General features: G+C 42.3%; 2 protein-coding genes across 11 annotated transcripts in view; one reads left to right on the forward strand and one right to left on the reverse strand.

Moving 5' to 3' along the window:
* The window catches only part of YARS1 (tyrosyl-tRNA synthetase 1), a 30,616-nt gene extending 23,972 nt beyond the window's left edge, over positions 1 to 6,644 (reverse strand). The window contains exons 1-3 of one of the 2 annotated variants that reach the window (XM_061148470.1): positions 6,450 to 6,638; positions 1,992 to 2,138; positions 1,691 to 1,866 (exon numbers count right to left, since the gene is read on the reverse strand). In XM_061148470.1, the coding sequence (XP_061004453.1) occupies positions 1,691 to 1,866; positions 1,992 to 2,138; positions 6,450 to 6,506 (380 nt within the window). In that variant the 5' untranslated portion in view covers positions 6,507 to 6,638. Of the gene's footprint in view, positions 1 to 1,690; positions 1,867 to 1,991; positions 2,139 to 6,449 lie in introns of both variants that reach the window. The other variant, XM_061148471.1, reaches the window with a different exon arrangement.
* A 186-nt stretch (positions 6,645 to 6,830) lies between these two features.
* The window catches only part of S100PBP (S100P binding protein), a 33,272-nt gene continuing 24,452 nt past the window's right edge, over positions 6,831 to 15,650 (forward strand). For 3 of the 9 annotated variants that reach the window (XM_061148476.1, XM_061148482.1, XM_061148481.1), the window contains exons 1-5: positions 6,831 to 6,952; positions 9,410 to 9,451; positions 12,396 to 12,512; positions 13,225 to 14,075; positions 14,511 to 14,599. In XM_061148476.1, coding sequence (XP_061004459.1) covers positions 13,227 to 14,075; positions 14,511 to 14,599 — 938 coding nt within the window. In that variant the 5' untranslated portion in view covers positions 6,831 to 6,952; positions 9,410 to 9,451; positions 12,396 to 12,512; positions 13,225 to 13,226. Of the gene's footprint in view, positions 6,953 to 6,981; positions 7,109 to 7,137; positions 8,847 to 9,409; positions 9,452 to 12,395; positions 12,513 to 13,224; positions 14,076 to 14,510; positions 14,600 to 15,650 lie in introns of those variants that run through there. The other 6 variants (XR_009693825.1, XM_061148483.1, XM_061148480.1 and 3 more) reach the window with 5 other exon arrangements.

A 15,650-nucleotide genomic window follows, 5' to 3' on the forward strand; every position in this document is an offset into this window, starting at 1 on the left:
ACTGCAGACATAATGGGAAGAGCAAGAGAACTAGAATTAGAAGTGGAGCCCAAATTGCTGCAACCTCATGAAAAAACTTAAATGGATGAGGAGTTGCTTCTTAGGGATGACTAGAGAAAGTGGATTCTTGAGATAGAAACTACTCCTGGTGGAGATGCAATGGAGACTGTTGAATAGACAACCAAAGATTTAGAATATTATATCAACTTAGTTGATAAAGCAGTGGCAGGCTTCGAGAGGACTAACCCCAATTTTGAAAGAAGTTCTACTGTGGGTAAAATGCTATCAAAAAGCATCACAAATTATAGAGAAATTGTTTGTGAAAGACTAATTGATGTGACAAACTCTGTTGTTGTCTTAAGAAGCTGCCATAGTCACCCCAACCCTTAGCAACCACCACCCTGATCGGTTGCCAGCCATCAACAATGAGAAGAGACCCTCCACCAGCAAAAAGATTATGATTCACCAAGGGCTCCGATGATGGTTAGCATTTTTTAACAACACATTAAGGCACACACACTGCTTCTTTAGACATAATGCTATGGTACACTTAACAGACTATAGTACTGCATAAACACAACTTTTATTTATTTATTATTTTTGTCCTCACTTAGTTGCAGCATGCACAACTTCCCTGACCAGGGATTGAACCCATGCCCCCTGTAGTGGAAGCAGGGAGTTTTAACCACTGGACCACCAGGGAAGTCCAACACATATTTTCACATATTTTTATATGCACTAGGAAATCAAAATATTCATGCAACTCACTTTATTGTGACATTCCCTTTATTGAGGTGGTCTAGAACCAAACCTGCAATATCTTTCAGGTATATGCTTTATTTAAAACTCTAAATGTCCAACAGTGGGGAATACAAAGAAAATTATGTTAGATGAAATAAAAATCAACCTGTAAGCAAGAGATCTGAGTTCACATCATGGCCCTTACACTTACTAGCTGCATGAATGAACTTGTGAAAGTTAAATCTGAATTCATTTCCTTATCTGTGAAATAGGATAGAACAATGCTTACCTTTTAAAAAGTTAGTCTAATGGTTTAACTGTAAAAGTGACCATTATAGAGATACATGGCTTATATATAAATAATGTGGAGACTATGAGGCAGTGGGCAGGAAGGATTACTTAGGAAACTGGGGCTAAAAAATTAGGGCACAGGGACTTTCCTGGTGGCCCAGTGGCTGAGACTCTGTAATCCCAATGGAGGGGCCTGGGTTCAATCCCTGATCAGGGAACTAAATCCGGTATACCACAACTAAAGATCCTGCATGCTGCAACTAAGAGCTGGCAGAGCCTAATAAACAAATAATTTCTAAAAAATTAGAGCAAAGAATTATATGAATGCTGATGTTACAAGTATGATTTTTTTTCCCCCACATTTCTTTTATTACTATTTGCTGTGTCTGGAAGGAGAAAGGGAGGCTGCCACTTTCCCATATGCTGTGAGGTCTACAAGGCCAAGGACTTTGTTGTGGTGACTTTTATATTCCCAGCAAATAGTATGGTACCTAGGCATTTACTAGTCAGTAGATATTTGATAGATGAATTAAAAGGACAAAGTGTATACAATTTTTAATGGTTCTTAACAAGTGGAGCCCAACACCTTTGAATCCAAATTTAGACTGCCTGTAACTAGCTAGAAGCACCAGACCCGTGAGGAGGGTGGAACACTTACTTGCTGAGCTGGTAATCAGTGCCTTTGATGAACTTGAGCTTCTCCAAGGGCACCCCAATGCTCTCCAGCATTGCCTTGATCACATTCTCATAATAGCTGGTTCGAAGTTCTAGAAGTTCCCACGGAGCCTTCATGTTATCCAGGTATGCGTGCAGGTCTGCAAACAGAATTGTTACCTGGACAGAAAAGATAAGGGGTCACTAAAATGTGAATTTGTTCAAGTACCTCCAAACAAGCGACTAAGTCTCTCTTTTGGCCGCTGCTCAAGGGCAACTGCGTGGTTTATAATATTAGTTCTTACCTCACATCCTGCTTTCAGGAAGTCTGCGATCTTTGACATGGGCACAAAGTAAGCCACATGGGGCTTGCCTGTAGTTGCTGTCCCCCAGTAAACTTTAAGTTCCCGCTCCTTCAATATCTCCTTCAGCTTCTCTTCCCCGAGAACCTCCTGCAGTGGAAGCAAAAGAGCTGCTTTAATGGCAGTGTCCCACCTCACTCAACCAATAACTTCAGATATGCAGATTATACTACCCTAATGGCAGAAGGCAAAGAGGAACTAAAGAACCTCTTGATGAAGGTGAAAGAGAGTGAAAAAGCTGGCTTAAAACTCAACATTCAAAAAACAAAGATCATGGCATCCGGTCCCACTACTTCATGGCAAATAGATGGGGGGAAAAAATGCAAACAGTGACAGACCTTGTTTCCTTGGGCTCCAAAATCACTGCAGTGACTGCAGCCATGAAATTAAAAGATGCTCCTTGGAAGAAAAGCTATGACAAACCTGGACAGCATATTAAAAATCAGAGACATCACTTTGCTGACATAGTCAAAGCTATGGTTTTTCCAGCAGTCATATACAAACATGAGAGTCAGACCATAAAGAAGGCTGAGCGTCAAAGAATTGAGGCTTTCAAACTGTGGTGCTGGAGAAGACTCTTCAGAGTCCCTGGTACAGCAACGAGATCCAGTCAATCCTAAAGGAAATCAGTCCTGAGTATTCACTGGAAGAACTGATACTGAAACTCCAATTCTTTGCCACCTGATTCAAAGAACGAATTCCTCGGCAAAGACCCTGATGCTGGGAAGGACTGAGGGCAGGAGGAGAAGGGGGCGACAGAGGAGGAGATAGTTGGATGGCATCAGTGACTCAAAGGACATGACTTGGAGCAAACTCTGGGAGACAGTGAAGACAGGGAAGCCTGGAAGCATGCTGCAGTCTATGAGGTCCCAAAGAGTCGGACACAACTGAGTAACTGAACACCACCACCTGCTCATCCTTTACCCCGTGACAAGGAAAACAAAGGTACGTTTCACTGAGAGTCCAGACTCAGAGCCAGCAGGGAGGTCTAGCCAGGCTCTCAGCGCTGAGTGAGAACCAAAGGAAGCTGGTGCTGTTGCTAGTACCACTCCGGTGTAATGTCAGTGACTTTAGGGAAACGGAGACTGTCCCTATCCCCATCTTCCCCTCCAACTGCCTTCAGCTCATGCTCCTTCCTTTCACAGCCAGTTTCTTGAAAGGTGTCTCTTCTGCTCTCCATTCCTTATCTCCCATTCCACTCTGAATTCCACACAGCATCACACAACTGAAAATGCTCTTGCTAAGATCACAGATGGCCTCCAAATTGCTAAATTGAATGAATACTTTTTAGTCCTCACTTCATGGAAATCTCTTTCAGTTTCCTCTATTTTATTCTTAGTTTTCCTCCTACTTCTCTGGCTGCTGTCTTTCAGATTTCTTTGCAGATATTTGTCTTCCTAATTATTTAAATGTTAGTAATCCTTGGGGCCCTCTCTCTTTTTACTCTACATTCTCTGTAACTGATCCTCTTCAGTTGCTTCAATTACTACTTATGATCTGTGTTGTGTGCTGTGCTTAGCTGCTTAGTCGTGTCCTACTCTTTGCGACCCCATGGACTGTAGCCCATCAAGCTCCTCTGTCCATGGGGATTCTCCAGACAAGAATACTGGAATGGGTTGCCCTGCCCTCCTCCACGGGGAATCTTCCCAACCCAGGGATTGAACCCAGGTCTCCCTAGTAACTACCAAATCTCCTGCTCACACCTATATAGAACATGTACTTGTTATCAACCCAGTTAATTCAATCACATGTTCAAAATTAAACTCATGCTTTCACCTTTCTCCTTCACTCCCCAGGCATCTTTTTCACTTACAGTTTCACCCCTAGTGCAGTAAATGGTACTGAGTTGCAAAAGCTACTCTGAAACAGCTCTTAAGTCCTCCTACTTCTTTCCACCTTTACACAACCAACATAGCCTTAGCCATCATTAGATCATACCAAGACAACTGTAATAGCTTCTTAACAGGTCTCCCAAATCTACTCTTGTTCTCTTCAATCCACATCGCAAAAGGAAGCCAGAGAGGTCTTGAGAACAAAATTCGATTAACTCATTTGCCTATTTAAATACTTCATTTAATAATTTCCTTTGCTCTAAGACAATATTAAAAAAATTCTAATAGGCTAGTGAAAGTGAAAGTCGCTCAGTCATGTCTGACTCTTTGCAACCCCAATGGGATTCTCCAGGCCAGAACACTGGACTGGGGAGCCTTTTCCTTCTCCAGGGGATCTTCCCAACCCAGGGATCGAACCCAGGTCTCCTGCATTGCAGGCGGATTCTTTACCAGCTGAGCCACAAGGGAAGCCCAACAGGCTAGTATGCTGTGACAAAGGAGATTTTAGTGTTTCTTCAGGTGACGGTTGGGGAAACTATTGAAAGCCATGAAAAAGAGATTTTAGTGTTTCTTCAGGTGATGGTTTGGGGAAACTACTGGAAGCCATGAAAGACAAAAATCGTTTTGCTGGTTTGAATATCTGTTGGCAGGACTTGTTAAAATCATGTGTTCCAAGCCAGGTGGAGGCTGATCCTGCATCCTTCAAACCCCTGACTATGGAACATTTAGAGTTTTTACTACTCAAGGAAAGGTCATATCACTTAACCTTTAAAACCTGAGTAAATCAATGCTACTAGCTTTGTGTGTTATTTCTCTCCTTATGGAGAGAGGCCAGGAAACAAAGAATCTGGCTACGGCGAAGCATGCAAGAATCTCTGGTTAAGATGAAGTTATGGGAGTGGGACTTCTCTGGTTCAGTGGTTAAGACTCTGTGCTTCCACTGCAAGGGACGCGGGTTCAATATCTGGTTGGAAAAGATCCCACATGCTGCGTGGTGTGGACAAAAAAAAGATCAAGTTATGAGTGAAAATAACTCAAAGGTCCATCAACCGACAAACAGAGAAATAAAATGCAGTATATTCATATAAAAGTAGTATTGGTTACTCAATCGTGTCCAACTCTTTGTGACTCCATGTCCTGTAGCTTGCCAGGCAACTCTGTCCATGGAATTCTCCAGGCAAGAATACTGGAGTGGGTTGCCATTCCCTTCTCCAGGGGATCTTTCCGATTCAGGAATCCAACATATAATGGGATATTATTCAGCTGTAATAAGGAACAGAGTTCCGGTAAGTGTAACAACATGGATGAAACATGAAAACATTAAGCTTAGTGAAAGAAGCTAGACATAAAAGGCCACATATTGTAATTCCATTTACATGAAATGTCTAGAATAGGCAAATTAGAGACAGAAAACAGATTAGTGGTTCCCTAGGGCTGGGGAGAGGGGAAGAATAAACAGTGATTAGTAATGAGTACAGGTTATTTTTGATGATGAAAATGCTCTGGAATTAAATAATGATGGTAATTGAACAACCATGTGACTACTAGAAAACCCACTGACCCACACACTTTAAAGGGGAGGATTTTATGGTATGTGAATTGTATCTTATAAAAACAGAAAAGCAAGCTACTGCCTTCAGAATAAACCCCACTGTCAAACATTGCCTACAATACCTTCATGACCTGGTCCTTGCCTGCTCCTCCTAAACAAACTAGTAAAATGTACCATATGTTAGATGGTGATCAGTTCTATGGAGAAATAAAAAAAGGTAGAGTAAGGGATGAGGCAGTTTTTCTGGCAGGGGTTTATTATTTAAATAAAGACCACAGATGATATGACAACAGAGGCCTGAGAAGTCAACAGAATGAGCAATGTAAATATTTTCTAAGTGTTTGATCTGTACTTTGCCTCCTTTACTCCAGCCAAGTTAGCCTTCTCTCAGAACCAATGGGTTCTTTCTCCCCTCTGGCTCTTGACCTGGGTTCCCTCTACCTGACACGTTTTTAACACCCATTATTCTGGTTAACTTCTACTCCTGCAGTTTCTGGAACCAGCAGAACATAGGTGAAGTGATGAGGTGATCCGAATCCCTAAGGGCAGTTTAGAGTTCCTCAGCTTTCCCTGAACACTCTCCGCAGCCTTCCTCCTAACTTCCTTTCAATAAATATCTCCGCGTAAAGCACCTTTCAGTACTAGTTTCGACTTAATTAGATGTCTGGATCCTGGGTCCTTGCAAACGTCTGATTTCCTCCAGACATGCTCTGGGAGGGTAGGGTCCTGACGTACCCCCCAGCGCCTTAGCACCGCGCCCGGCACACAATAGGGTGGGTGGGGTGGATTCAAAGCCTGGCTCAACACAAGTAATGGCACACAGAAGGTGAGACCACTGTGATTTCTGTAGTAACGGACTGACTGACCGACCGGCAGCAAGGACTGCAATCTCTTTCAGGGCTGCCTCGGCGCGAAATCCCGGGTACCATACATTTATGACTCCGTAGAGGTGCTCAGGATCACTTGGACCTCCGGCCCGTAGTCCCCAACCGCGCACTTTCAACCCCGAGGCCCCACCTGCAGGTTCCGGGTGATAAGGTTTAGCTTCTCTTCAGGGCTCAGAGAGTCCCCCATGGCTCTGTCGCTGCTGTCTCCAGCAGTTAGCCCGGCACCCGGGCCCCTTTCACGGTCGCAGCCGCCGCCGCCGCGTGCCGGAAACTGTCACGCGGGTCCAGGTTAGGTTGCATCAGCTGAACTCGTCCCTCGGCTTGACAGGCCTGCACCCTTCTCCTCCTACCAGCAGCCAGGAACAGCCAAGTGTCGAGCGGGTCGATGAGACGAAAAGGGGTGGAGCCCGTAGGTGGGGGGAGGCGGTGTGGAGGGCGGGGTTTCAGTGCCTGCGCCAGGCGCAGCCCTCTGAAAGGCGGGGCGGTTTCCTGCCAATCATTGCCTGTTTGCCCTCCCCTTGGCGCTGGCCCGGCAGCCTCGGGGTGGGGGAGGTCGGGGAGGGGGCGATAAGATGGCGCAGGGGGCGGAGTGAGACGCAGTCGTTCGCCTAGGCTGTGGCCCGGCTTCCGGAGGTGAACAGCTGAGGGAGGAGCGGGGGTCGGCGAGCCTCTGCTGGGAGGGGGAAGGGGGCGCCTGTTGCTTCTCCAGAGGGCCGCGCATGCCGTTCGCCCCGTTGAGGGGTTGAGGCCCTCACCCTGCTGGGAGAAGGGCTCGTTTTCGTTTCTGAGGTGATGGCGGCGGGAGGGGGGAGTGTCTGTGCCGCCCGCCAATTCACGTCGGCGGACGATAGATGCCCCTCACCCTGCCCAGGCAAAGGGTGCCGTCTGGTTACCCGAGAGGGGCGAACGACGTCTGTTTTCTGTGCCCGGTGCGGGTGGGGACTGGAGGTGGCGGTGGGGGTTGCCTCTCCCCCTGCCCCAAGGCTGGGAGGGTGTTGCTAGGCAAAAAATCGCGGTCTTTCCGGCCGCGCCTTGCCGGCGGGTAGGCAGCGGAGAGAGGCTGGCCCGCCCCAGGGGAGAGCGGAGGTGTGGGACGGGCAGCCAGCGGCAGGGTGAGGGTGTACCGCGCCGCTCTGCTGAGGGGCTGTTTGGCTCCTGCTGGGGGAGGAATGGGGAGCAAGCCCCGAGCTGCTCCCGCCTTCAGCGGAGAGGCGGGAATTCTTGGTCTTTGGGGAGGAGGGAAGTGCGAAGGCCCTGCCCGCAGGGCAGTGCGGTGCGGCGGCTATAGAGCTTCTAAGGGAGAGCTGGGGGCGGTCAAGCCTTATCCTACGTTGAGCGAACTGCGATGAAGCACTCGAGGATCGGACGTGCCACCAGTTCCTTCCAGGGCAGGAGAGCGGGCACTTGGCACCGCCGGGTGGGCCCGGGAGAGGAAATGATTGAATTGCCCATCTGCTGCCCCAACCTGATTCCAGTTTGATGGATTTGTTAGAGGCTTCAAGCTTTAGCAATCCTGTCTAAATCATTTAAAAAACATTTTCTTTTTAAAAAGAAACCTGTTGCCTCAGCTGAGTAGTATTTGGTTTCTGTGGGAGGAAAGTCCTGGCACCCTTATCTAAGTGAGCCGTTACCTAAAGCAGAGATTTGCGGTCCGAGTTGTTTTTCTTTCCTGCAGTGTCTACAGTTACCTCCAAGGGAGTTGCAGAATTCTTACAGATAATTGCAGTTCAGTTTAATTTGGCTTAAACTTTATGCCCGTTTCATGGAGTGATAAAGGCCACCGAGTGTCTTTAATGCTATACGTCTCACACGTAGGAAAGGTTGGAAATCAAAGCTCAAAAATCAGTGGGTCTTTGGGAAATAATCCTTGCCCTTGGCCAAACCTGTCAGATCCAGCTTGGTAATGGTCTTGGTTTTTAGAGCCTTGAAAGGGGTATGAGGTTGTGTTTGGTGTTGCAGTTTTAGTGGCCTGAATAATATAAGGCTTGTGTTTTAAGGCAGTAGGTTTTCTTAGGTACGGTAAAAATAGAAAGGGAGCTGGTTTCTGAGGTTGCAACCAGGTTAGAGAACAGAGCGAGGGGGTGGTAAACTGAAGTGTGAAGGAGGGGGTGGACAGATGAGAGAGACATGGAAGGACAGAATAGGGTCACAGAGAATTAAGAGAGAAACGGGAGATGGGAATTATATTTTTCCTTTAAAAATTAGATTTTCATATTTAATTTTAATTTTTTTTTTGGTGGTGGCATGTAGGATCTTAGTTTCCTAACTAGAGTTTGAACCCCGAGCCCACTGCTTTAGGAGCATGGAGTCTTAACCAGTGGATTGCTAAGGAAGTCCCAGGATCTTCATATTTGAGATTACTACAAAGCCAAGTGCCAGGAAAGGCAGATGATGGTAGAATGGCAGACAGGCACATACTAAGGCCGTCTTTGTGGAACTTCACTTTATCTTTTACATTGTGCCTGTAGTATGCTAAGTGCTTTTGTATTCATAATCTCATTTTTAATTCTTAGAAGGACCTTATGAGGTAGGTACTATGATGGTCCCTATTTTACTTGAGAGGACATTTTAAACTTCAAAATGTAATCATTGTTTCCCCACTGGCTTCTTAATTTTAAAATGGTTTTATTATTAAATATTTCAAGCATATAAAAGTTACAGATATACCATATAACATAATAATGAATACTATTAACCCCCTACTCAGCTTTATTGTTTTAGGTCTTTTCCTGTTAGTGATTTTTAAAGAAATAAAACATTACAAAAAGAATTGAAACTACTCATGCCCCCTTACCATTCCTTTTCCCTCCTCACCACCAGAGGTAATCCCTATCTTGAAATGGCATGTTTTTATAATTTTATAATACATCCATGTTTGTATCCATACACAGTTTACGTTATTGTTTCTTTAGCAAATTGCAAGAAAAAAAAAGATGGGAATCTGTAGATTAAAATACAAGATTTATCAGCCACACCTAATGTATGGACCTTACTTGGATACTGTTGTGTGTTTTTTTTAATGTGACATTTAAAAAATAGCTGAAAATATGAACTGGATATTTTATGATAAAGAATTCTTGTTGTTTACAGATGAAATGATGTGATGCCTGGGATTTGCTTCAAAGTAATCTGGTAAAGGGGGTAGTGGATGGGGCAAGATTAGCAATGGGTTGATAGTTGTTGGGGCTGGGTGATGGGTATGTGGGTATTCATTATTACGTTGTTTTTGCATATGTTTTCAATTATAATAAAAATTTTTAATGAAGTAATTGTGAAGAGAATGATTTGTGCAAGTTAAATAGATGTTTGTGGTATTGTTTTGCATGTCTAAGAGCATTCAAATTTAGAGCAAAGTTAGACCTATTGGAGCATTCTGTGAGGAAAGCTCAGAAGAGCTGGCTCTGTGCCTCTGGATGTCATGTGGCGTAGGAATTGATGCTTTCAGTGGCTATGGAGACTATTGGTCCTGTGTTTGCACAGTAAAGTTAGCAAGTAATGATTTTTTTTTTCCATTGAGGTTTGACCACTTTCACAGGTCATTTCTACATTCTTCCGTTCCACTTGGGAAATTAAGTGGAGCCTGTGCATAATACAGTGGCTTAAATTATTTTTGCCAAGGGACCAAAAACCCTCTTTAATGTCTGCATCCTTCATAGTGTGTTAGAGAGTGTACTGAATGTAGAAGATTTCCATTTGCTCACTGACTCTGGGCAAGTCTATCACAAGGCTGGTAGAAAAAGCAAGAAAAAACATTGCCTTTGAAATTAAACTTGGGTTTGGATCCTTGTTCTAGCATATTAGCTCTGTATACTCAGTACATTAAATGCCTCTGAACTTTAGTTTCCCAAGAGTGAAAATGTATTGAATTCTTCATTTGGTTAAGCAAGTGCTTGGACTAGACCCTTTGTTTTTTGGGGTTTTTTTGGCTGTATTGCACAATATGTAGGATCCCATGCTCCCTGCAGTGGAAGCCCCCTGCAGTGGAAGCGCAGAATCCTTACCTAACTGGACTGCCTGGGAACTCCCAGGACTAGACTTTTGGAAGGAGTAGGAGAGTGGCGATTGTGACTCAGAGCTTCTCAGAAAGTGGCTACTTAACCCCAGTGTCTATCATACTTGTGCTTGACAAGCACAAACTTTAAGTAAAGGAAATATCTTTCAAAAGTAAACCTTTTTTCTACTGCTGCCTAAAGAAATAACTTTATAACCCAGTCACTGGGCAGAGAAATCACTTTTTTCTTCATAGAGACACCTGCTTCAGTGCCTACCTAGAGTGTGTTCAGTTGCTCAGTTGTGTCCAACTGTTTGTGGCCCCGTGGCCTGTAGCCCGCCAGACTCCTCTGTTCATGAGATTTCCCAGTCAAGAATACTGGAGTGGGTTGCCATTTCCTACTCCAGGGGATTTTCCTGACTCAGGGATCCAATCAGCATCTCTCTCTTGCATCTCCTGCATAGGCAGGCAGATTCTTTACCCCTAGCACCACCTGGGAAGCCTGGTGCCTAGAACTCTTCCACGATTGCTGAAAAATTGGTAAAATGAGATAAAAAAATCATAGCAATTCTTAAGTTTAACTATAACAGTTTAGTTTCTTTGATAAGACCTGTGTTATAGAGTTACATGAGTTAGAGTTGTAAAATGTGTCTCACAGTGCGTAGTTTATAGTATAGGTGCTTAGTAGTTTTTCCCTTTTTGTCCCGTTTGTCTCATTTCTACGATGAGCAAGGCTTTTTTTTTTTTTTTTTAATTTTCCCTGTTTTATTGAGATGTAATTCCCATATAACACTGTATTAGTTTGGGGCTTCCCTGGTGGATCAGTCAGTAAAGAATCTGCCTGTAATGCAGGAGACCCGGGTTCAATCCCTGGGTTGGGAAGATCCCCTGGAGAAGGAAATGGCAACCCACTCCAGTATTCTTGCCTGGAGAATTACATGGACAGAGGAGTCTGGTGGGCTACAATCCATGGGGTTGCAAAGAGTCAGACACGACTGAGTCACTAACATTGTATTAGCTTAAGGTATACAACATGACTTGACATATGCATATAATGCAAGATGATTGCAATAATGAGTTAACATACATTACTTCATGTAGTTCTCTAGTGCTTTATTGCCCATACCATTTTGTATTTTCTTATCTTGGTGCGTAAGTTGAGTGTTGTCTTTATTGGAAGGTTATACATTCTTTGAGGGTAGAATCCATATCTAATTATTTCTTAGAAATCATATAGAGACATACTATCTAGCTCAGTCATGTGTGTTGATGGTAGCTTAGAAAATGTTTTCTGAAAGAATGCATGAACCAAAACTAAAATTTAGAGAGGGAAGTGGGGTGGGGAAGAATTTACAGTTAAAAGGCTATAAGAATTTTCCAAATTTTCTATCACTTTTGCCATCTAGAAAATAATGAGAGATCAGGTCCATCATTAGCTACTTAAGACCTAATTTTTAATTATACAAGTATATATAAATATCAAGTAAAGTAGTGAAGTCTCCCCTTGTCCCTCTCTCGATGCCCCTGCAGGTTATTATAATCATCAATTTTGTGTTGTGTTTTTCTAGACCTGTTTTTTGTGTTTATGTATGTATTGAAAATGAGGTTTTTGTATGTATGGTCATGACTACAACTTTTGGATCTTGGTGGAATCTTCAGTTCATTTCAGTTGCTCTTAGACATCATCTAATCCCAGTTCTCTATCCCTTCCATATTTTTTATATGAGGAAACAAGTCCCTGGTTAAATGGCTTGCCCAAATTATCACAACTAGTTAGTGACAGAACCAGGACCGTAGCCCAGGTCTTTAGACTGTCAAGACCGTGTTCATCCTACTAGAGCAAATGATATTCTTAAGAAAGTATAAATTGTTGGGAGGAAAAAAACTAGTTCCTTAAGTTGCATAATTTTTCCTCTAAAGATTTTTCTTTGATGTTCTTGACTCAGAATCCAACTTTGTGGTATTTTAAAAAATATCAAGATCAAAATTAATAGATGGAGCACCTTAAAGCATAATGCAGTTGACTTTGTAATTAGCAGAGTTGAAAGTGATGAGAAGATCCTCTAATTTTCTTTGTGCCTGCAGGAAGGTGGGAGTCAATCATTTTGACAAGTCTCCCGAAAGGAACAGCTAGCAGGAGCTGAACCCTTTTTCCATTTGGTCTCGTGGCAAAGGCAGAGATCACACCAGCAGTTCCATACAGTATGAAAGACAATTTTTTTTCTTCTTGTATGCATAAAATTGTTTCTTTTTAAATTTCAAAAGTAATATGTGTGTTTTCTAAAAAGTATACACTGTGAAAATCCAAACATTTTATATATATGTATTTGTTTTGTTGTATGTTATAGATATTATTCCAGTGATACTACATACAATCCACTTCATTGTTTTTAAATAATTGTAAAGTATTCCATAAGATGAATGTACCATGATTTTAGTGAACAGATCTGGTGATGGACATCTAGGTTGTATCCAATATTTGGATGTTCTGAATAATACTGCTTTGAACACCTTTTAACTGTATCTATGTGCCTTTGTACAGGTATTTCTGCAAGGTAAATTTCTTGTAGTGAAATTGCTGAGTCAGATGCTATGGCCAAATTACTCTCCACAAAATATTGTACTGATTTATACTCTCACTGATAGTATGTGAGAATCCTTGTTTCTCACATTCTCACCAAAATAGGTTATCGTGTCATTTTAATGTTTGCCACTTTGATAGGAAAAAAAAATCTCATTGTTATGATAGCTATTCCCCTGATTCTGGTAAAGTTAAATATCTTAGAACTTTCTCGTGTTACAAGCCATGGTGCAAAGAATTTGAAATACTAAGACACTATCACTCTCTAAAGCAGATTGGAGTTGTTAAAAGGGTATTTCCTGTTCTCAGTGAAACTGCCTCTTATTTCTCCAGATATGATGTGCTCACTAGTGCCCTCTGAACAGTCTTCTGGTACCTCTCTCTTGCCTAAAGACAATGCTCCTTTTTCTTGGAGTTCCTTGGATGAGGATGAATTGGATGACTCCTTGCTGGAGCTATCTGATGGAGAAGATGATGGCCATTTCAGTTTCACAGAGGAACAGATTCAGGAACTCTTGAAGGATGATGACCTATCAAATGAGCACTTTCCTTGGGGAGGAGGGTTGCCTAATGATGACAGCAGGAATGTTGAGAAGGGAGAGAAGGGGAGTCAAATTCCACTTGACACTCCCCAAGAGAAAGATTCACCATACAACATGGGACCAGAAGCTGAGACCCCTGACACATTCAAACTACCTCAACTAACTACATCAGTTGGTCATGGACCAACTCCTACTAAACCATTGAACAGACGCTTTGCACTAGAAAAGAATCTTATAAAAGTTACAGTTGCACCATTTGATCCAACAGTTTGTGATGTTGTACTTGATAAGGACAAGACTTATGTGTCCAAAGTTACATCCAGAGTTACTGAAAAACCCTCCTCCCTTGGGGAAGAGATGAGAGAAGATGATCTTAGCCCAAATGAGAGCACACTTTGCACAGAATCTGAAGGGATCAGCCCCAATAACTCTGCCTATGATGGGCCCCCACTCCCTTCTTCAAACAATAATTTTCAACATACTGTCTCTGATAAAAATATATCCAACAGTAAGAAACCTACGCCTGTATTCTCTCAGATCTTGGACCATTCAGAGACTTCTAATACAGGGTCATCCTGGAGAAATGGATCATATAAATCAAGTTTTGAAATGAAGTTACCAGTTTCCAGTTCATCAAGCAAAGTAAGTATGTTTTTCAAGGTGAAGAGAGGAATGAAACTGTATAACAGAGCTTTGTATTCAAATAAATTGGGGCTTGAAGCCTAACTAGCACTGTGTCCTTGGGCAAATTATTTAGCTTCTCTGTTTCCTCACATTTCTTATCTATAAACTGGAGTGAGTAGTACTTTACAGTATATGGAAAATTAAATAATATATTCATAGTAACTGGTATATAACCATTTACTGAATAAGATGATGACTTTGCTATTCTACTTTTTTTCCTTGAGATTACTATCATCTCATTTAAAGCACCTCTGTTAGTACCTGGTACAGTAAAGTTCACAAGTATGCTTATGTAACCTTTAGTTCAAGAATATTTCCATAAGTAATATTTTTAGTTATTTTCTTATAACTAAGGCCATCTTTCCTTCTTCATTCCTTCTGCTCTGAAAAAAGCAGGATGTTCTTGACAAGGATTCTGGGAAGCTAAAGGTCCATGAAAAAAGACTAGGCAAAGTCATTCCTGTTCTGCAAACCAAAACAAGGTAAGAATATAGTGAAATATTCTGGTTTATGTTGGTTCTGTTCAATTGCTTTCTTACTCTCCTGAGTTTCTCCTTAGTGTGGGAAAAAAGCCCCGCGCCAGAAGTAAGCATACTTGAAGTTCTGGGACTACCAATAACTGTGTGACCTTGGACAGTCAAATACTCTCTGACCTCAGTTTCTTTGTCAATAGAATAAGGCTAATGATGCCTTCTCTGCTGCCTCATAGGGTTATTTTTAAGAAGAAAAAAAGACTTTAGTGAAAGCACTGTATAAATGTAAGATTTCTTTTCCTATGTGTGGGGAAGCCTGTTCACAGGCATAGGAAGTTAGAATAACTTTAACAAAAATGTTAAGATATATCTATGTAGAAAGTCATTTAAACATTTCTCCCAACTTGCATATATCTGTCCTTGGTGAAAAAATTTTATAGAGGTTGCAGATTTGGGTCACCTTTTCAGTCTATTTTCTTGTTGCCAGGAGATGGCAGTATCTCTACACGGGCCTTTTTAATTAGCAAAGCTATTTTTTTAGGTTGTGTCATATGTGCTTCCTTACAGTGAGATTCTTTTTAAAAATTTGATTACAGATATTAAATTTCTTCAGTAGTACAGATGAGGCTAAAGTCCTTTGACTATAATCCCCTAGTCCCAGTTTTCTGGGTTTTTTCTCTGTTTTGTTTGGGTTACTTCAAGGAGCTTTGTGAGTTGCATACAATGAAAATTATACCAAGGTACACAAGTCAGGCTACTTGGAGCAGTAATAAATTCACGATCTCATCCACAGACACTCAGTACAGTATAATCAGCATGAGCAAAGGCCAGAAGTTGTTTGTGCCAAGGTCACCAATGTTTTAATTGCCAGATCTAGCTGATTCTTTTTGGTCTTTATCTTACTCAATTTTTGTGTGGCTTTATGAAGTTAGTTACTTTCCTTACTAACCTTGAATTGCTCAAAATGCTTCCTGTCTCGGTGGAGTAGGTAGTCTTCATTTTGCTATGCCTTGTTAACAGGAGGTTGTATCTTTTTTCTTCGGCTCTATACTTGATTGCA

Source organism: Dama dama, chromosome 8 (genome assembly GCF_033118175.1).
Source record: "Dama dama isolate Ldn47 chromosome 8, ASM3311817v1, whole genome shotgun sequence".
NCBI lineage: Eukaryota > Metazoa > Chordata > Mammalia > Artiodactyla > Cervidae > Dama > Dama dama.